Source organism: Equus przewalskii, chromosome 19 (genome assembly GCF_037783145.1).
Source record: "Equus przewalskii isolate Varuska chromosome 19, EquPr2, whole genome shotgun sequence".
NCBI classification, from domain to species: domain Eukaryota; kingdom Metazoa; phylum Chordata; class Mammalia; order Perissodactyla; family Equidae; genus Equus; species Equus przewalskii.
Window position 1 is genome coordinate 53,989,891 of NC_091849.1, and position 23,059 is coordinate 54,012,949.

The 23,059-nt window shown below is 40.4% G+C and overlaps 1 protein-coding gene and 1 long non-coding RNA gene across 41 annotated transcripts in view; one reads left to right on the forward strand and one right to left on the reverse strand.

Moving 5' to 3' along the window:
• Positions 1–6,977, forward strand: part of LOC103547838 (uncharacterized) — a 32,027-nt gene extending 25,050 nt beyond the window's left edge. The window contains exons 1-3 of one of the 2 annotated variants that reach the window (XR_544113.2): positions 1,417–1,466; positions 3,244–3,329; positions 6,577–6,977. This is a non-coding gene — a long non-coding RNA (uncharacterized lncRNA). Of the gene's footprint in view, positions 1–1,416; positions 1,467–3,243; positions 3,330–6,576 lie in introns of those variants that run through there. The other variant, XR_011530146.1, reaches the window with a different exon arrangement.
• Positions 1–23,059, reverse strand: part of DST (dystonin) — a 440,625-nt gene that overhangs the window by 181,069 nt on the left and 236,497 nt on the right. For all 39 annotated transcript variants that reach the window (XR_011530133.1, XR_011530132.1, XR_011530131.1 and 36 more), the window contains one exon: positions 9,435–9,601. Coding sequence is in view for 36 of the 39 variants with exons in the window: in XM_070586335.1 (XP_070442436.1) it covers positions 9,435–9,601 (167 nt within the window). In the remaining 3 variants the exon portion in view is untranslated. The remainder of the gene's footprint in view (positions 1–9,434; positions 9,602–23,059) is intronic.

A 23,059-nucleotide genomic window follows, 5' to 3' on the forward strand; every position in this document is an offset into this window, starting at 1 on the left:
AAGTGATCAGATCTGAAGTCACATGGAGAAGAAATTTAAAGTGGTGAAAGTGCTCCCACAGAATCCAGGTAGGAGACTAGGGTGACTTGCAAAAGAATGCAGCAGCAGTGGGGAGAAGTGGGCAGGCCAGGAGATACTGAGAAGGTCAAATCCCCCCCACAGAACTCAGTTTTATAACACTGGCTATCGTCATGAGGGGTGTAGGCATGGGTGAGGGTTAACAGAGAGAGAAAGGAGAACGTCGAACAGGCAACCTCGAAAAATTGCACATTTACTGGCCTTGTGAAAGAGGCTGAGTCTGAAAAGGGAACTAGGCAGGAGCAGCCCAAGAAATGGGAAAAACCAGGGACGTGCAGTGCCACAAAGCTAAAGAAAAAAAGTATTTCAAGAAGAAAACAATGGTCAATGGGGCCAAATACTGAGAAGTAGGAAAGATAGGGCCCAAAAAAGGTCCACGGGATTCAGCCACACAGAAGGCACTCACGACCCTAGAAAAGCGCTGTGGTGGCTGTGGGGCAGAAGCCAGACCAGAGTGGGGATTGGTGGAGAGAGGAGTCCTCTGTTAAACAGAAGCAAAGACTGCAAGGACGGATGCAAATGAAGGTAGGTTTGTATCCTTGACAGCAAAAGCAAAGACTTTCCACTTGCTGGCTTCAATTTTCTCTGACAGCAGGAATTGAGATCATCAGTTAATGGTGAGGGAAGAAGAGGACAGGTGGGGGGAGGCGGGGAGGAGTGAATTAACAGATGGAAAAAGACTGCTGCTGGTCAGAACCCTTTGAGGCCGGTAATCATGAAGTTATAGTGAAACCAATCTACCCTGCAGTTAGGACTTTCGCTGGTGCGCTTGACGGCTTGGGTACGTGCACAGACAAAGCAGATAGCTGGGCTCATGCAGGGTCAGGTTTTGCTGGAAAATTAGTATATACTCAGCAGCATGCAAGGAACTGGAAAGGATTCTGTGGGAGTAAAAAAAAAAAACAAACAAAAAAACCCACTCCATCTACCTGGAGATGAGTCTTAGAACCACCTCTGTACTCCAGAACACAGCTCACCAACTCACACACAGATGCATGAAGCCACATACACATGTCACTTACATCTGCTCTTCACTAGATCGCACAGCAAGAATATGCGCTAAATAGCCCTCACTTCTACGATGCCAGAGCAGTTACCATAACAAATTCCTGAAGATGAGTGTTCGGATTAAATCATGTTCAGGCTTAGCGTATTCCGACTGTTCTGATTGGTGCAAAAAGCATCTCACCTGAGCCCCCTCCCCTGGGGGGAGGTACAGGGAATGTGTAACAGGGTCGTCCCCTCTCCCCCAGCAAATAAACACGAACATGCAAGAGACCCACCCACAGTTGCGTAATAGGGTGTAGACAGTCTTTCTGCTCATATTTGGGCATATACTGTTGAAAGAAACAAAGCCAAGAACTCCAAGATGGCCACAAGCTAAGAAGGTAATTTTCCCTTTTCTCAAAACTAGATACCTGAGTTGAATTCAAATATTCTTCCTATTTCTTTCCACAAAGTGACTCTCTACTAATGACAAGGCAGAAAGCAAAGAACGAGAAGCGCTATAATTTACGGCAAGCTCTCTTAGCACTTCAAGACTGGAATCCAACAGCCTCAGAAATTAAAAGATACTTAGTGAATTACGACTCTCCCTTCACAAAGAACAATCAACCCCATAACCACCTCACAGATTTCAATCAATACAGGCAACAGTATTGATTTTGATAAAGAAGTAACTCCTTCAGTACCTCTATGTTAGTGAACTTATGAGAGTAAATTGTAAGTAAACCTGAGTGACTAGGGGATAAATACCACCCTCCCCTCAAAAATCAGGGAATGAAGCAATTTAGTTTTTACTCTGGTAGAAAATAAAATATTAAACTACGTTGTACCACTGAAAAACCTAAGAATATGAATCTATAAACGAGTCAAAATAAAAGAAGTGTTGTAACAAAATAGATGGACTAGCACAGAAAAATAGATGGAGTGAAGATGTGCTGGCCGTTCCCGCAATATAAGAGAAATCTTCATGTAAGAGAAAGGGAGGAGATGCTGAAGGAGGATGCAGGTTCCAAAATAAGGGGAGGCTTTAATCGAAGCCCATCTTCGCTCAGGCTTTCTAGTCACATGTGCTGATTAGGGGATGGGGAGCAGCAAATGAGGAGCCGAGGAGACTGACATTTCCTACATACTTCCTAAATCTCCAGCATTGTGATAGGCACTCTCTCAATGTGATCTCAAGACAGCCCCCACTACGGTATTCTAACTTCTTAGATGATCACATCACTCTGAATTGTGCCAACTTATTTGGTCATTTTTTTCCCCTAAACTCTAACACACACATGTTTAGACTAACAGCTTGGACACCAAACAGAGGGAAACACAGGCCTGCAATTTCAGCTCTGGCACACACTTTAAAAGCCAAAGAAAAACAAGTTTATGAATAAAGGGGTAAATTAGAAAAAGAAGAAGAGAAAAAACTGAATGGGGTTTAGGGCTACTAGAATGCAATTAACAAAGGAAGGAAGTGTTTCTTTCTCAAAGGCATCCTGGAGGGGAAACAGTACAGAGGGGGTATGTATCAATGCAACCCTCTTGGCAGACAATTTAGATACATGTCTTAAAATTTTAAATGCATTACTCTTTCACCTAGAAATTCTACTTCTAGGAACTTATCTTACAGTCATAGTCACATATCTGCACAAAGACACATACAAAGTCCAATACATTTTTTTTAAAAGCAACAAACATAATGTCCATCATTAAGATGCTATTAAATAAATTATGTTACATCTATACAGTAGAATACTATGCAGTATTTAAGAGAATAAGGTAAACCTATTTGAGCTGATATGGAAAGACGTCCAAAATAAATTAAGGAGAAAAAGAAAAAAATGTGAAATAACATATATATACTATTCTCTCATTTGTGTTGTAGAAAAAAATTATATACATGTTCAAGATTAGGTGCTTATGTACATTATATCTCAATAAAGCTGAACCTTCCCCCTAAAAAGAAAAATAGGTGTTTGCATACTCATAGAAAACTTCTAGAAGAATATGAAAGAAACTTAACAGTGGTTGTCTCGGGGAAAGGGACTAGGAATCTGGGGAAAGAAATTACATTTCAGTACAGACTCTCTCATTCTATTTGAATGTTTCATTATGTTAACGTATTGCATTTCCGGTTACTTGCTTTTTTTTTTTTTTCTTCAATCACAGATACAAGAAAAAGTAGGACTGTGCTAAGGAGCACCTCCTGCAGAGAGTGCTACTGAATTTACCAGCTTTCGTGAGGGGACCGACAGGTGAGCCTTCTTCCTATCGTGGCTGTGTCACTTTGTCAGTTTTCTGACTCAAAAACGGAAGTAGGAGAATTGGGGCAATGCCTTACTTCATGTCTGTGAGGATCTATTTCATACGATAATGGAAGGCTTGGAACGTATTAGAGAATTTCTGTAAAGTAATCTGAGGAAGAGAGCCAGGAACACAGAAAGAAGGTAACAGAAGCAGATGCTTCCTCTGAGTCTTTACACGCCAAACCATATCCCTAAAACTGCACGTAAAAATACACAGATACACTAAAAACGGTCACGGGATGTGGACACTCATACACCTCGCCTGGACGCAGACGCATTACAGGCAGTGCATGCGAGCTCTCCACGGATTTAAAAACACGAGAATGGTTACAAGTTACCCATTTAGGCCCTCAAGAGTTCAACTGTTTTGAGTTTGCTGGGTAAGGTAAATAAGCAATCTGTTTTTGCCACACAAACTGAAATACTCAACAACTTTCCAAAAGATGAATAACCTTCAGGGCTCTGTGTCTGTGCCCAGCCCGTGGCCACACAAAGCAGGCCCACACCTGGGTGTGTGCACACACACGTACACACACCCATAGCTCTGGGTTCTGCAGCCTGAGGGCACTCCAGCTTCTGAGGGAAAACAATCATCTAGTCAGCGGAATCCAACTTCCTATGGGAACATTTCAAACCCTAAAGGGCCTCCTCCCTGCATTAAACCAGTTCAATCCGGTTGAGCTTGTAAGGTGTGACGGAATCCAAGCACGTGGCTGAATCACGGGCCTCCAGGTCATACTATTAAACACCATGACTCTGACCACAGCCTGGCAGTCTGACCTTCCCAATCGCAGCATCGTTACACACTTAATATAATGAAAGTGGTGGCCCCATTAAATTCTAATTCAAAATGCAAACAATGAAAAAAATAACTGCCACCCAACCACACACTCAGACAAGTGAAACATTCCTGGCTGCCTAACTAGAAAATATTTAAAAGCATGCTCCTGAATACAACCTACTTCAAACATGTTGCATCTTACTTGGGTAATATATTTTTAAAATGCTGATAAAAAGAACGCCAGGGGCCTTAAAAGGAGATTGAAATGAATGAAGGGGATAAATTAAAAATAAGAATAGGACAAGCAGAAACTAGTAGGCAGAAACAATCTTTCTTCAAAACACACCCCCCCAACCGCAGCATTTCAGTCTTGCCATTCTGAGTATCTTCCCATGTGGCCATCCTAGGTTGGCCCGGCCCTGCTGCACACTTTGTGCAAGAACACCCGCCTTGTTCTTTCTGGCTGTGGGCGCACATTCATGTCCACGCCTGCTCAGGCAGATGTGTTTTCACGCTGAGCGATGCTGTGCCTACTGTTTTGGAACTTGGCTTTCATCAATGTTCTAGGGCAGATATCGACTTGGAGAGACTGATAAAGTCAGACAAGGCAGGGCTTTATTTCTCTCAGAAAGAAAAAAGTCAGTCTTACTGTGATGCCTGAGCATACTCTTAAAAAAGCACACAGAACTCTCAGTTGCACCCTCTGCTTGTTAGAGCCGCCTCTGAAGAACGTGTACCACGGACAGTAACGTTACTCCTCCGTGTCTGTCTTAACTCTTGGCGACTTATTCATCCACTAGTGTTTAGGGGACACTCCTAGAGTCCCTTGGCTACTGGTGCTCAGTTCATTCTACTTCATCCTCTCTCGCTATCAAGCTGCTTACTCATCAGATGCTTTTGTGACAACCTTTTGATCTAAGTCCATCAAATCCAGTCTTTCTTGTTATTCTTTTGAATGAAAATTCAGGTTAGGGGCAAGAGTGAGGCTTATTTACCTAAGATCTCTCACCAGTTGTGGTTTTCAGTAAAAAGATTCTAATATGCTTTAAAGACAAGTTCAACTATACAAAACCAAACAAGCAGAAACTAGTACAGATATATGGTATTTTTACTATTTGAACCCTTTCCACTGTAAACTGAACATAACAAATAGATGTTCCTAGAAGGAATTAGGAACAGAATTTCCTAAGATGGAATTAATAGAAAAACATGATGGATTTATCAGTGATCTATTTAAATAGAACCTAGAGAACCATCTCTTATAATCACTTGCACTAAATCATACTTATTTATGATTCTTATTACCCACACATAACCCAGGCTCTTCATCCTTTTTAGGATAATACGCTATACTAAGACTATAGAACAGTTCATTGTTTATTTTGCTCTTACTCATGCTAAGCATCTTAACGTTCTCTTACCATCTATAATCCTTACGAATTGTTGCTGATGCTGTTTTTATAGATGGCTAATTCTAAGTTAAGCAATTAGTGTTGTCTCATTAATTTCTTACAAGAGACAAAGATCTTAGTTGGCGGTTATATATGTTACTACTATTCATTTAGACATTTCTTAAATTCATCAGGAATTTTCACATATCTTTGATGAATATCATTAGTTTTCAAGGGTGGACTATCACAACTGTTCTGGTCAGTAGTTCCATTTCTTGAGATCTAGTTTGCTTACAGGAAATGAAATAAATAGTTACACAGAAGTACATGGGAATCCAGGGCAATCACCTCCAGTATTTAAAACATATGTGCTGTTGAGCATGTTATCTTTTGACCTCAGTTCCTTTGATAATTTAATAACTTAATAAAAACGGAAATAGTGCCATCTGTTTCACAGGATTGTGATAATTTTAAAAGCTACCATATACGAAAAACAGCTGGGACAGAAACTGATACATGGTTAACATTCTGCGTTTATTTCTTGGGGACCTACTATGTGACAGTCGCTTTCTTTTTACCTTCATAGATCATTTTTTACGCATCTGACATCTATAAATTAGTCTTATTATATAAATTCCTCTTCATTTTCATTTCATATAGTTCTTTCAAGAAACATAAATATTACAAAATTAAGTTTTCTATGGAACATTTTAGGATAACTGAATAGTTAATAAAGAATCGCTCACTGGGATTAACAAATATTGTCTCCACTTTCAAAAGTCATATTCTATGAGAGAACACTAATAAAAATATACTAGACAATCCAAATTAATGTACTTGATTAATAACTTTTGGTAATATTTACATTAATACAAAATCTGAAGGAGGCTATAACTCTGTTCCCATTTCAGATCAATATTTCTAAGTCTTTAGAAGATATCTCCACAAAAATCTTATTAAATTACCTATTACAAGTAATTGCTGGTTTACTTTAAATAACAAATATTATCTATTTTCCTTCTAGTCTCCAGAGACGTCTTTCATCTTCTACCCAGGGCATGCAAGCTCGCTGCAGGAGCGACACCACACCCCTCCTTCCATCCTGCCACAATCATGAGGTTCTTTCTTGCCAAGCCCTCACTCCCTCCTAAGATCCTCCTCAACAAAGCATTCCATATGGTTAGACTTGGTATCTGAGTTGCAACCAAACCCATCTGCCACCTCAGATAATTCTCATTACAGAAGTCAAATAGAATTCACATAAATAACAAAACTTTTAATCTAAAAAAATACCAAAAACGCCCAATTAAGCAGATATGTTTCCACAGCAAATTCAAACACATCGCAAAATTTATGGGAATAATTATCAAGTATAAACAACTGTTAAATAAGCACTACCTATTAAATGTGATTATTACCATCCAATATCCAAAAATCTGCTTATAGTGATTTTTCAATTGCTTATAACTTTGTCTCTTTTGTCTTTAAAGTAAATCAAGGCATTCAACGGCATAAACCATGTGTAGTTCAACTCCATCTATTTAATTCTTTTTTTTTTTTTTTTTGGAGGAAGATTAGCCCTGAGCTAACTGCTGCCAATCCTCCTCTTTTCACTGAGGAAGAATGGCCCTAAGCTAACATCCATGCCCATCTTCCTCTACTTTATATGTGGGACGCCTACCACAGCATGGCTTGCCAAGCGGTGCCATGTCCGCACCCGGGATCCGAACCCACGGAAGTGGAACGTGCGCACTTAACTGCTGCACCACCGGGCCAGCCCTCAACTGTGTTTTAAGTAAAAAGAAAGGCCTGAGGACTTTAACTTAAAATACAATTCTAACGATGAAAGCTTTCTTCTAGTGAAAGAAACCACCATGATATTTTACGAGGCACAGGATAACGTAAAACCTCAGCAATGAAGAAATCTTGTCAGCATTTAAACCAGATATTCCGTATTTTTACCATGAATTCTAACAAAGGAAAACAAAGCCAACTAGGAAATTGAAGTTCACAGTTAAAGCTAAACACTTTTCTTAAAACGATCACTCTGCCAAAATGAAATCCAAAACAACTAACATTCACAAGATTCAAATTCTCTCCCAAAACAATGTAAGCTCTGTAACATTAAAATTCCCTTGGAAATTTTAGGATCTTTGACATACACAGTGACATTTAAGTCCTTAGGAGAAAAACGCACAGCATGTATATACCCATTTGTACTTATAATCTTTCATAAGTATTGAAGAGACAAAGCCTGGAGACCATTGTTTTTAAAAGTCAATTATTTTAGAAGAATAACTGGCTTCTAAATATTTTGCTTCTACCTAAAACACTTCAAAGAAGAGCACAGAGCACACCCACAAAGATGCATCCTGACATAAATCCTTTAGGTATAAGAATCCAAATGTTTTTCTTCAAAGGCCCAGAAGATCTTATCAGCCCAGGTATAGAATGTGTCCAACTCCACGGCCTTCTGACGGCCTCGTGTTTTAGGTCACATGGGAAGTGCAGTGTGATCATCGCCATGTCTGTAACCACTAAGCCCTCTTGGCACCGTGTTACTCAAGATGTGGTGCTTCACTCCGGACAAGCGTTGGCAAGCTGATCCTAGTTTTGCTTTTTAATTCAGCAACTTACATCTACCTCTATTGAAATGGTGTCCCATAAAGGAAGAGCACTATTATAGTGTTTAAAGAGGGCTCTTGGGTGTGGATACATGAGAGATTCATTACAGTTTTGGAGACGCTGAAATTTCCAAAATAAAAACGGGAGGAAGAAGAGGAGAGAAAGAAAGGGAAACGAGGGGAGGAGAATGGGATTTCAAGTCAAACAGAGCAGGGTGACTTGCTAGCAGTGTGACCTTGGTCAACCTCAGTTCTCTATCTGTAAGAGTGGGAGATTAACAGTGTCTGCTTTATGGGACTACTGGGAGATTTGAATGAGCTAACACGGAGAGCAGTTAGAATGCCTCACATGTTGAAAGTTAACAAAATATTAACTATCACATATAATTATTATTTTTATTGTAATCAAACAAGTTTGTTAGTTTAATGAGTTTATAGCTCAAGCTTAGTCTATTTAGGAATAGATTCAGTTCTTCAACAACATGATGTAATCTTTGAAAACCAAGAAAAATAACAGATCAAGGAATACATCGTTTCCAATAAATATTTTCCAGGAATTTAGCTTCTTATAAGGCAGTAAGAGTATGGACTCAAGAGCCAGTGTCTGGGTCTGAATCCAAGTCTGCCACTTGCTGGTTGTGTGATTTTAAGCAAGCGCGTCTTCTGTGTCTCAGTTTCTGTCTGTTAACTGTGGATGACAACATCCCCTTAAAGATGTTGTGAGGAATAAATGAATTAACATATGTAAACTGCTTAGGACCGTGCCTGGCACTTAGTGAGTGCAATGTAAGAGTTAACGTGGATTTAGTTGTCAATAATTCTCACTGTGAAACCATTTACCACCATGAAAGTAGCTGTTGTTAAACCCAACAACCCTAGTCCAGACTAACCAGACTAGGAAATTATGATTGGAGACTTGTGAGCTCCAACTCTGAACTAAACCCTCACCTTACTACTCATCAGATCTCCATCTACACCATCTTGGTCATCTACTGTGGATTTCATACATCAGTGCCCAAGTCACCGGCAAAACCCAGACATCCTATAGCTATGAGTGTCTGCGCATGTGCACTAAAGCTTAGAGAGACCATCTTCCAGTGACGAGAATGGGATGTTTTTATTTTCACTTGCCTGTATTGTCTAATTTTCTGCCATACACATGTATTGCTTCCATAATAAGAAAAGGTTATTTTAAGATTTGGAAGTGAAAGAAACACATCTCATATTTGTCTAAAGAAAAAACTCACAAATTCCATACCTGTATTTGTGAATGATGGCATTAAATAGTTTTCCATCTCTCCAGCAGGTAGTGAAATTTTCACACCGTATTCCAGCATAACCCTCTGTTGCCTGCTGTGTCCACAGCAGCAACCTCTCTTTTGCAGACATGTCCTCTGACTCTCCAGTAACATGGATATCTGATATCTAAACATAACAGAAAATGTGAAACCATTAGGAAGGAAGATAGCTCAGATTATGAACCTACTATGTGCCAAGCACCTTATAAGTGCTACTTTACTTAATCTTCATAACTCTCACTTGTAAGCCAGGTATATTTTCCCCATTTCACATAAGGGAAAACTAAGTTTCAAAAAGGCTAACAGATTGAAAAAGTTGAATTTAACCCAAGCATCTAATTTTTTTATTATACCAAAACACGGCAGCATCAAAAATTCTACATCCCTCTTTAGTAATCAGATTTGTTAAAAACAACTTAAGCATATGTTTTTCCAAGTTCAAATGGATCACAGTAAAACCTACAAATTAATCTACATTGCCACCTGCAGAGCAGAATTTGATCCAACAGGTATTCTGTGGAAGGAACAAAGCAGGAAAATAGGACCCTCTCCAATTAACTACAGTCCATAACAATTTGGCCTAACGTCTCTCGCATCTTCTCATCAGTCTTTGCTCAGCTTGCTCAACATGAAACCTTTATTAACTGATTTTTCTTCCTATACTTTATTTTCATTAATTTTTCTAAAAGTCTCTTCCATTAAATATTAATAAAACAGATACCCGTTCACATGATTTACATTTTCTTAAGAACCTCTTTGATAAGAGTCCTACTTAACCTGCTGATAATGACATTAAGGCACAAAGTGACTTTACCAGGGGTCACACAGTAATTCCAAAGCTGGAATTAACACAAACAACTGTTCCCTCAATCAGTGAAGGACACAAAGCCAAGGGATCAGGAAGACAGGCGGCAAGCCAGGATCAGGAGGGGCAAGTCAGAGGCTGGAAGCGAGACACAGGGAGGTACCAGTCACTTTGTAACAGGAAAAAAAATCACTGAAGTCATAAGACTGGCTTCTAGTCCTGGCCACCAGTCCCAGAGCTTTGGAGAGTTCAATTCATGTCTGTGAGTCAACTTCCTTCTCTACAAAATGAGGAGGGAGGAGGCAGAAGCAGACAAGGTTTAAGGCTCATTTCAATCTAAAGTCTCACTATGATACTGTACCGATGACACAGATGTCAGAGGTCAAAACGGGGAGACTCAAGCAACTGAAAGCAGAGAATAACAGGGCCCAGAATAAATAAGACTTTTACACGTGGCAATGCCAGGCTCACACAGGAAGCCCTTCATTCCTCCCAGCTGCCCAAGACCTAGAGGCAGGGCCAACCCGGGGCAGGAAAGCTGCAGCAGTTAAAGCCCACAGCAGGCCTGGCCGCCCTACCAGCACCACGTGGAGATGACGGCCACACACACCCTTTCTCTAATAGTCAGCAGAGGCAGCTGTGCCCTGGGGAGTCCCCCTCAGCCACAGTCCAAGACACTCTCCTTGACAAAGGCCGGGATTTGGAAGTGGAGCAAAGTGTCTCAATTTAACCATCTTTCCCAGGAATTTGTGCTAATCTCCACTGCATGGAAAAGAACTGTTTATGAACATGTTACAGTGCATAGATCGGAGGGATTTCTTTCTTCTTTTTTTAATGTTGACAAAAAGAGCTGAAAAATCACCAACATTTTTCCACCCAACTTCCAAATGATATTTCTGGTCTAAAATTATGCCAGAGAGCCTACCTGACAAATCCTGTGAGTTTATATCCCATCTCTACCACTTACATGCTCAAATTACTTAACTGCTTTAAGACCATGCCCTTCCTTGTAAAATGATGATGATAATTATTACACTGTGTGGTAAGAATTCAACGACATGAGCACAGTGGAATGCCTGCCACATAGTAAGTGCCAGCTCAGCATGTCAGTTATTTTATTGTTGTGGCTACTATTATTCTTCTTGACAAAGGGAGAGGCAAAAACTTGGCTCCTGGGGCCGGCCTTGTGGCTGAGTAGTTAAGTTCGCGCGTTCTGCTTCTGCGGCCCAGGGTTTTGCCAGTTCGAATTCTGGGCACGGACATGGCACTGCTCGTCAAGCCATGCTGAGGCGGCATCCCACATGCCACAACTAGAAGGACCCACAACTAAAAACAAAAAAAATACACAACTATGTACTGGGGGTCTTTGGGAGAAAAAGGAAAAATAAAATCTTAAGGAAAAAAAAAACAACTTGGCTTCATTATTCTCCCAATTCTCTTCCAGTAAAGAGGAGTAAAAGATAAAGTTTTAAAATTTGCTGCCTTAAACTAATCTAAATCCATGAAAACAAGCATTCAGAGAAACTAACCTAGGAAACTGTAAATGGAAAAGTTGGACCTCCAGGTAAAATTTCATAAGATGTTCCTCTTATCCTTTGTTTTTGGGAATTCTTATAACATAGGAGGTATAAGGGTGGTATTTATAGCTATATAAAGAAAAAGAAGATTAGCTGGGGAGAAGGGGTACTATTTCTGCTGGGTCAAGAACATTCCACGCCAGGCCAGTCACAAAAATAATTACCTATTAACAAGGTAAGTCAGTAAATTTCAACTACAAGGTCCCAGATTGTTATTAATTAATAGGTTTGAGTGCTACACAGCATTTTACCTGAGGAAGGGTATTAAAGGAAGAGGAGTTCAAAGGTCTGAAAAAGGTCTAAATATCACCCAAGAGAAAACAGTATATTCTTATTAAGTAAGTTTCCAATACACGAATTTCAGATTACTACACACACACACACACACACACACTCTCTCACACTCACCATTTCAGGCTGTTACACATGCATACGCTATTTCAAAAGCCACAATTTAAAAATACACATTCAAATATGTTATGAACCAAACTTTAACTCATCAAAGACTACTAACAGATTACTCATTTTCAGCTTCTCCTGCTATTTCCAATTAACTGAATATTATCCCCACATGGAAATTTAAGATATTTTTCAAAATATACTGTTTACCATTTGCCCCTATCAGAGTATACCATTTTTCATGATACTCTGCAACCAAAAGTAAACAAAATAATAAATTAAATATTAAAAATCGTACGTCTAGGGGCTGGCCCCATGGCTGAGTGGTTAAGTTCGCGCGCTCTGCTGCAGGCAGCCCAGTGTTTCGTTGGTTCGAATCCTGGGCGCGGACATGGCACTGCTCATCAGACCACGCTGAGGCAGCGTCCCACATGCCACAACTAGAAGGACCCACAACGAAGAATATACAACTATGTACTGGGGGGCTTTGGGGAGAAAAAGGAAAAAATAAAATCTTAAAAAAAAAAAAAATCGTACGTCTACACTTATCATTCTTAGCCCCTGATTTGAAACCCTTGCATTCAGCCAAAGAGCCTGAATCCTCCATCGACGACAAGTTAATGACGGTTCCACACTCAGGTTGGATTCTAGGAAATGACCATGCCTCCTCCCTTGAAATTCTGGAAGCAATACCGTAACGATCAGAAAGGGTTTCAATTCATAAGATTCCAATCCCAACCCCAACAGTAATGGGATTATGGCACAGAGCTATTCACATGAGCTCTCAATTCCATTTTCCTCATTTTTAAAACTTAAATGACGACATCATAATTTCTACTTCCTCAAGTGGTTCTAAAGATTAGATGAAATAATCCACATCAAGCGCTTAGCAGAGTGCCTGTCACAAAGAAAACTCTAGAAATGTTGGCATCTCCCACCACAATTTCATTACCAGTATTTGCTGCTTAAAGCTTCTCACCAACAAGCTGTCAGCTAGCATTAAAAACAAACAAAACACTTTATACCAGAGTTCCTTTGGGAAACTCGAAGCCCTCATGCCTCACATCCAGGTCATTGTTGGCCACCACTCAAATTCAAGTTCTTCCTGTCCCTGAGCCTCTGGTGCTCATATTTCATCTCTGCTTCATCTCTCCTGACCCAGCTTGCCGCCATTCCCAAACTTCCCAGAAATATCTATTCCATGGTAAACAAATCTCTTACATCTTCAACACCTTACATGCTTCTACCTTTTACTGAAGCCCAGGTCTCCACCACTGCATTCAGTCCCAGATACCATTAGGCCCACAGGCAAGGCAAATTAACACCTACAATAATGCAAACCCAGTGGTTTTCCAACTATTACCCGTGGACTCAAAGACCTCATATTTGACACTGTAGGCTAATCATCTTCCTCTCCTCAAAAATGACCCCTAACCCCCATAGGTTTGGCACCTGGCTGAATATGTGCCTGTCTCCATCTAGCACCCCATCCTCTCAGTCCTTTGTCTTCTCTGATCTTGTCCTCTTGAACTGGAACTATCCCACCTCAGATATTTAACTTCTGACAGCAATTTCCTATTCTTCCAGCACTTTCATTCCCTAATTCAAGCTAAACACATTTCCACCTTCATCAATATCTCACATTCCTTGACTTGCCCAACTTTAACACAGTCTGTGAGCCCTCTACGATCTCTGCCTCCTTCTTTACGTGGTCATCATCTACCACTTCAACCGATATCCTCAACCTCCTCACACCTTTCTCTTTACCCCGCAACCATCCAGCCAAATCTTAATCCTGATCAAGTCAGCTGGATGTCTTCTCTGCTCTTGCCCTAAGCTATAAAGCTCTAATAGAGAAAACCATACCACCATGTGCACTGCTGCCACAAATTCCAGGTCTGCAATCCCAGCTAGGCACTCCAAGAAACCTGGCACTACTTCTTGTCCTAATTGGTCAGTTTTTCCATCCCTTACAATGGTACCTCTTCAGTCCTTCACTATTTGCCTAAATCTTCCTACCCCACCACCTCTTTTTTTACGTTTAGCAATCACTTTTCATCTCCTTTGTTACATGGAAAATAGTGCCATGAGTAAGAACTCTCTCACTTCCCTGCCCTGTTCCCCACAAACTTTACTTTCACATGACCCGCTTTCCTCCTGTGCTCTGAATCCTTCCACCTCCTGCCTCCTGGGAGGCCCATTCGATCAATTATCCCCTCTCATCTGGGTCTTTGCTCTCAGTATTTTACATGCCCAAGACTCTTCCATCCTAAAATAAATAAGCATAAATAACCTGCATAAACTCAATTTCCTCTTATCACTGCCTCTCTCCTCAGTAAAGTAACTGGAAAAAAGCATTTTATAATTTTTCATTTTTATTATCTTTACTCACAACCTGTGGTGATGTGGCTGCCAGCCAAATCACTCCGCTAAAACTAAGCAGAGGTGACCAGACAAGAAAGTGAGGGAGTTCTTGCTCATGACTATTTTCTCAGGAAAGAAGGAAATGAGACTGTTTGCAAAACTCAACAGAGGAAGAGGTGGGCACAGGAGGAGAGCAGGTCACGTGGAAACTGAAGACTTGAAAGAATTATGAAGGGTCACCTAGCACCTCCTCTCTCATAGTCTCACTTACTCAACAGGCACTCATAAATGTCTGCTGTACCATTACTATCATCCTCATGGTGCTTACAGTCTGAGGATAGAAAAACAACACCAAGAAGAGCTCACGGGTTGTTTTCCAACCCCTCCATTTTCTAATCCTGAGCTCTCTGAGGCATCTGTCCCTGGCACTCTTTCCTCCCTGGCTTCCTTGAGGTCGCTCCTTCCTGATTTTCCTCCTGCCTCTCTGGCCAGTCCTCCGCAGTCTCCGTTAGCGGCTCCTCTGCTACCCATCCTTTAAGCATATTCCCCAGGGCTCGGTCCTCAGTCCTCCCCTCTTCTCACTCTCCCTGGATACACTCATCTACTACAATGGCTTCAACTATCCCCTCCACACTGATGACTCCCAAATCTCTATATCCTACCCCAACCTCAGCCCTGAACTCAAGATGTGTAAATTCCGACTCCTAGGGAACACCCCTGTTGAAAGAGCAAAACTAATCACTTAGTGAGCACTTAGATAAGCCTGACATTATGCCTAAGCACTTCACAAATATTATCTCTAATAATCCTCACAACATACAATCTAATTTTATAAATGATAAAGAAGCACATGATAAAGAAGGTTATATGACTTGCTCAAGTTCATGCAACTACTCACAGGTAAAAGTAATATTTGAACTTGAATCTGTCCAGCTCCGAAGCTGCTACTCTAAACCACTATATCTCACAACCTACTCAAACTCACTGCATCAAAAACTGCATTTCTCTTTGTCCATCCTGCTCTTCCTTCTGTATTCCTAGCTCAGAGAGCAGCCCCATCATTCACCCACTTGCCCCCAAATCAAAAACTCTGAAGTCCTTCTTGATGCTTTTTCTCCGTCTGCACCTACATTCAATTCGTCACACAGTCCTACGCAGCCTCACGCCTCCTCCATCCACTTTAACACCCACCCCAAAAAACTCCTCATGCTCCAGCCACGCTGAACTACATCTAGTTCCCTCACATTTCCACAGGATACTATGCATTTATAGGTGCCCTCACCAGCCTCCGCCCCATGCTACCCCTTCACCCATCCTTCTCCTTGAGGAAGCTCCAGTTGATGCCACCTCCAGGGTGTGTGAGGTGTCCCATCATCCTCTGTGCTTCCACAATATCCATACATGCTGCTATGGTAGCAATATATGTTGTGCATCACTATTATCTGTTGATATAACTTCTCTCCCTCTAACACATGAGCAAACATATTCAGAAGAACAAGTTTTATTCATCTTAGTGTTACAGTACCTAACTCAGCCAGTGCTTGGCACAGAACAGACACCCAATGAACATATGACTTTCTGCTTGAGTTAGGCACCTTTGGAATCTGCATTAATTCACTCAAGCAACCCCAATATCATTGCTCACTTCTGCTTCATCATATACTTCAAGGTCCCACACGGGAAGGAGAGGCTTTATTACCTATGGTGGATGTGCAGCCCCCAACCAACAAAACTGATCTACCCACAAAAAAGTCACTCAGCTAAGTAGGTTTTTGTCCTCTTATTATTTACACAATAGAAATGACACATGCCAACGTTTTTCAAAATATTTATTTTGGCAATGTGTAAAAACAACCAAAATCTAGCATTTGTCCTCTGTCCTCTAAGTTCAAAGAGAACATCATGGGAGGAGGTGAACACACGAATTACAAAGTCTTTATGTCACAAGTTCAAGTGAACTCCAATGTCAATCTCAATAGTATCTTTTAAGACACAATTATGATAGGTCTGAATAAGCTTCCACCTTCTTCTAGAACTGAGTCTCATTGTTGGAAATCTGAGGTTTGTATAAACTGTGGTGTCTTGGTCTGCATCTCAGGAGCTTTCTATTTTACTTATAATCAAAATAACTCTTTTGGCTTATTTTAACTTTTCAACTAACTAAGCAACTTCACTGATCTTTTTTCTGGCTTATCTGCTTTAGATGTGAAATATTAGTAAATAGCTTATGACAGATTCTGTTTAAATTTACTTTTATTATTTTCAGATAGAATTAACTCAACTCTCACATGAAAATAGTACTGAATTGGTTAAAAAAAATTAACAGAAAACCACTCAATATTCATGTACTTTTTGCTATATGAATATACACTGAATAGGCCAAATCTTTATTTCACTTGAATTACAGGGGAAATGTTATTTCCTTCCTATAGAGTAAAACACAGAATGTGGTGGTCCCACTACATGGCTGGAGCAAGAATGGGTAACTTGCCTTTTACCACCACTCTGCTTATGTGTAGTCCTCTTCCCAGACTGTCAGAGCCTAAATTAGAAAGAAGAATCTGCAAGATTTTTATGTCAAGTGCAAATATTTTCCAGGGCCCTCACAAAAGCTGGTTTACAGAGAACGGTTCTAGGCTATAAAAATACTCAACATAAGGAATTCTCAAAAACTGCCTGGTCATGTTAGAACGGGAGTTCTCCAAATGCCGAGTCTAAAAATATTGTTCCTACTAGTAATAAAACAAAGGCTCAGAAAATCTAACCATTTAGACAGGAGGTCCTCAAACCCATTTGAATTGGAAATTTGGCTGGTGGCTACATATTTAACAAAATTATTTCGAGCCCTCTAGGCAAAAAAAAGAATCCAGTTACCTAATATATAAATTTATTTTCATAGTTCAGGATTCTGGGTCTTGAGAATAAAGAAGTTACCACTCCTATGTTTTATGCTTTCATGCCATATAAGCAAGATCAAAAACAAAAAATCCTGAAAACTAACCTCAGCCTTAAAAAAAAAAATCACCACCAACAACAAAAACCCTCATACTCTTTCCTATATTCACCTCTCTTTTTCCCACATTACCTCTACTCTTACACACAACACTGATACTTGACTACATATTGTCCCTTCTCCCTCTTGGCAGAGCTGAAACAACTTCCAATGATTGAAACCCTAACAATTGGAGCTAACAGAAGAAGGTGCAGGGGGTGGTGGGAGAGGTTCTGGGGGATAAAGGATTGTGGATAGGGAGAATTTAAAGGCAAGAAATAAAGGCTGACCCCAATTCACAGAGGCATTCTCAAACACTTCTACCTGTGGCATAACCAGACATAGGCCTGCTCAGTTCAGGCCTGACAAAGCACCTCACAGAACACAGTCAGGCAACGTGAACCACGGTCTTAACAAAGAGCTAAAGGACATGCTAAAACCCTGCGAACAAGCAGACTGTTTTGCTTCTGCAATCTAGGAGCCAAAGAAACCAGTGCTAGAACTCTCAAAACATAAAAGGATGAGGTACTGCAACTCTCCGAAACTTCCTCACGTGTGCCAACTCATCCTGCCAGCCACGCACTCATCTGCTAGGGAAGATATATGCACCCAATAGCATGGATATATTAGCTGTCCCAAGATTGCTTTGAAGGGAGAAGAGGGTCTTATATCCCCATTTTCTCTCTTTTCTTACTACCAATTATTGAGCTGAGGTAATTATTATCTTTAGCCTGCACTGTTACCTCTGGTCTTCAATGTCAACACCAACGACATCTTTTAAGACACAGTCATGATCGAACTAGAATAGTATTGGGCTCAAGAGAGCTTCCACCTTCTTCTGGAACTAAGCCTCAGTGTCTGGATTAGTAACTGACTACTAACTAGTCTCAGTGCACCAAGTCTTGCCCACTCTCACTTCCCAGTCTAGCTTGCTCTTGACTCTGCAGCCACAGTAATCCAGTTCAGTATTCAGTGATCTCTCGAGACTCAAGCCATCCTCTTTCTAGTCTATGATCAAACCATATGAACCACATGCTCCCTCTCTCCTAGGATCCTCTGTTCAAGCCACTTCTCCCCTTGGAACATTCTCCCATACTCTGCCCAACATGGCACATATTAAGTGGTGAATAACTATCTGCTGAAGAAGAGGAGGGAAGGGAGACAGGGAGGGAGGGTGGGAGGAAGACAAGGATGAAGGATGAGAAATACATTTCATGTTTTCATTTGGTATAAATGAGTTTAACCTGTCACGTCAACCTTGTCATTTTAGAAAAGTAAATGGTTTCCAACCAACCTCACTTCCCAATAATAACAGAACACCTGGACCACCGCACAAAAGTGCCCAGCAGCGAGCACAAGCCCAGAGACTACTCAGAGAACCCAACGTCAAGGAGTGAACCTAAGCTTCATCTGAATCATTTTTCTAAAACAATTTCATAAACTTGACACAGTATATAGCCTCGAAATGTCTTTTCAACGAAAGAAAACAAGCCAACATATCTCATCTCACAGCGCACTCTGATTTAATTCACAGCTTACTGCTAAATGACTCACTTACTGCTAAAGGAATTGCAACAGACTCACTGTGTTGGTCAGCTGAGGCTGTAAATGTGAAAGTCCCCTGAGCAAAGTCAATGCCACGAGACAACTGGGCAACAGGAACACCCTATTTTTACAGATGCTGTCATGGTTCTGGCATGCACTGACTACACAAGAACAGCCAACTGCCAAAGTTGAGTCAGATACTCCCTAAAATATTATTCACGTTAAAAAAAAAAAAAAAATGTACAGGGCTGGCCCTGTGGCCTAGTGGTTAAGTTCAGCACCCTCCGGTTTGGCAGCTTGGGTTTGGTTCCCAAGCACAGACCTACACTGCTCATCAGCAGCCATGCCATGGTGGTGACCCACCTGCAAAATAGAGGAAGACTGGCATGGATGTAAGCTCAGGGTGAATCTTCCTCAGCGAAAAAAAAAAAAGTACATATTTCATTATCCTATACAAAATTTTTAAATAATTATAATTTTTTTAAAGATAAAAAATGTTATCAAATTTATTATTCAAATAATTTATGTGTAACACTGGAAAAGGCAATGTCTCTAAAGTTAAGAGAACAAAGATATTTAACTTAGAGAAGGCTATAAACAATAGTGAAGGATAAGGAATTGGGGAACTCAAATTGAAAGGACACACAGCCATCTGGCAGAGTCCCTCATCTCACTGCTGAACAAGATGAGACTAAAGGAGGTGAAGTGACTTGTCCAGGGTCTCAAGACACGCTAGTAGAAGGCCTAGCATGGGTAGGGCTGGGGTATGGACCTGGGTCTCCTAAACTCCAGTTCAGAATCTGCAAGATGAAGAGTGAAATTTCTCCTTCACATTTAGAAAAGAACTCTCTCCTTACAACTCAGACTAACCTTCCCTTTGTGTCAGTGGCCAGAGTGGTGCCTCCTTCCAGTGCAACCACTGCTGGGAAAATGGCTGCACAAACGCAGGTCATGAAAGGGCATCCCCTAGATTTGCCTCAACCCCCAAAGTCAAGACCCTTTTCACCAGAACTTCCCAGCCTCTCTATTGGCAAAGCAGCTGATACACAGAACGCTGCACATTTTCAGAGGCAGACACATCCCTGGATCTTTCACATGAACCGAACGTCAGGGTTCACAGAAATTTCCTTGTAGGCACACAACCTTAACTGACAGCCGCCCCGCCCCCACCCCACCCGACAAGAGCAGATCTGCCTCTGGCATTACGTTCTCCTCCTCTCTCCTACCAGAGCTACTATCAATAATGCCTTTGAAATGTGTCTGTCCTCAGGTGTAAATAACCAAGGTTAGCTTCCAGAATTGGTTCCTCCCAGGAGTTATTTCTGTTTCGACAGTTTGACAAAATTTTAAGCTAATTATGGAATTAGAGGAATCCACTCAGCACACTGTCTGATACGTAATAGGTAGACCTGGATTAAATTTAAGTCTTCTGACTCAAGATGTCATAGGTTCTCTTTCTCACCAAATCTATAATAGTGACTCCCTACAATGTTCCTGAAAGAGCTGTATCTATCGATGAGCCATCTCACTTCACAGAAGCAAAAACTGACTTCAGGGACACACAGTGGATATAGAAATGAAGGCTAGTCAAACGTTCTTCCCTGCAGAACACAATTTGCCTACTGGTTCAGCGGATTAGACACAAGAGTGTTATCAAAGGAAATCCAATCCCTTCATATATTTTTGCTAACATGAAAAACAGAGTTCATACTCTATTTGAGAGAGTTCAGGTATTAATAAGAATGAAAGAAGCAGTTTGGAAAAGGCAGATGTCAAGATTCTTCTACCTCATGAGTCTCTTAACATAATTATTTCAAAGGTAAAAGTTTACCATTGGGAGGAAGACTGGCGCAGAGCTGTGGAGGGTGGTGACCTGTGTTTGATTCCTGACCCCACCACTGCCTGGCCCTGCATCTTCTCTGGGCCTCAGTTTCCTCTCATGTAAAGTATCTCCTCAGAGAGTTGCTGAGAGACTAGGACGTCATGCACCCAGGGTTCAGAATAGTGAGCCGAGGGTACTGTGCACCAGGGTGAGTTTTATTGCTAAACTCCTTTATTCACACTACTTGACACTGTAGTCAGGCAAAGGCAAACTCCATAGTGAATTTGTCAACACCGGCAAATATTTCCAAGCCAAGACGTTCACTTCCAAAGACAATCTCTTCAAAGACGTTTCAACTATTTTGGCAGAAACAAATGTAATCAACACATTTTTAATGCCTGATTCCAAGTTTCAAAAATGTGTGAAAACGCTCCCCAAAATATTTTTAACTGCAAAGATGGCACAAATATTTTGAAAATCCTATCTAGTTAAAAATTGTCTCCCTACAAGGAAGAGTTAACTAGAGGATAAAAGCAGCAAGTTGATAAAGTTCAAGTACTAATGCTCTAAATTGAAAGCTTCCTTTAGCAAACGCTCATTTATTCCCTACTCAAATATGAGGGAAAACTAACAGAGATATAACTGTTTGTCTTGTACAGCAGGGGACTTTAAAATTTTGCTTCTCCTTCATTTAACTGAAAAGGCAGAGGTATCATAATGCTGGTAGAGACTCAAATTCTATGCAACTATTTTATAACTAAATTTTCACAAACTAGTTATGAAATCCAAATGACTGTAAATGGTAAAAAAAAAATCAACGAAAGCATTTTCATTAAAAATGATGAAATGGTTCAGAAAGAAACGAATTACCAAATGACCTCTGTTTTCAAGATCTATAGCAAAAAGCTACCACATGAAAGGAGAAACATTTAGATTTTATCCTAGTCTTTGAATTCTAAGTAAGATTCTAGAGCCTAACATTCACAAAAGGCTTGAGTAAAGAAATAAATATTATACTTCAGTGAGCTTAAAATACTAACGTACAGTCATGTGTTGCTTAATGATGGGTATATGTTCTGAGGAGGCGTGGTTAGGCAATTTTGTGGTTGTGCGTACATCAGAGAGTGCACTTACACAAACCTAGACGGTATAGACTACTACACACCTAGGCTCTCTGGTACTGATCTTATGGGACCACCATTATATATGCGGTCTGTCCTTGACTGAAAGTTGTTACGCAGTGCAGGACTGTATTCTAAGATTTTGAGATGGTTCTCATTTTTTTTTAAGTTTTTCTAATATAAAAGTCAATTAATAAACACATTCAACTCTTCATTATTCAGACACTGATGAAATAATTTATACAATATCCACACTCCTTCTCATCCTTCTCTTCTTGGCTTGTTTCCTTTTGGCCACTGTACTATTCACTGACAATTTACCAAAAGATGAAAAGAAACATAAAATAGTCCACTTTTCATGAGTTAACATAGCTACACAGGATGGTGGGAAGTTAAGATTATTCATGATCATCATTCCAGAAGCCTAACTTTCAGGTGACTAGGTTTACAGCCACGGTCCCTGCCATTTGTTCTGAACAAACAATGGGATATAATGCATGCAGAAAAGGGTCATATTTTATTTCTCTCAGAGTGTCTAATTTTGGTTCAATATATAACAAGTACATAACAAATGTTTGGTAGAGAAACAAAAGAAGGGAGGGATGGAAGAAGGGATGAGAATACTAAACAAACAAAAAGGTAGGCAGCTACACACATGGATTCACAGAAACTTAAAACTGAAAGAGATATATATGGAAAAGGTGGGTAACCTGTATCAGTTAAGAGTTCAGCTTGGTAGACCATTTTGGGTGAAATCCAAGCTCTTCCACTTACTAACTGAGTGACTTGAGCATGTTATTTAACTTTCCTGAGGCTCAGTTTCCTCCTCTGTAAATGGATTCATAACAGAATCCTTTCACAGGCTTGCTCTGAAGATTAAATAACACAATGGTGGAGTGTCTGGCTATAGTAGGATTCGACAAATAGCATTATTATTAACAGAAGCATCAGGATCTATTT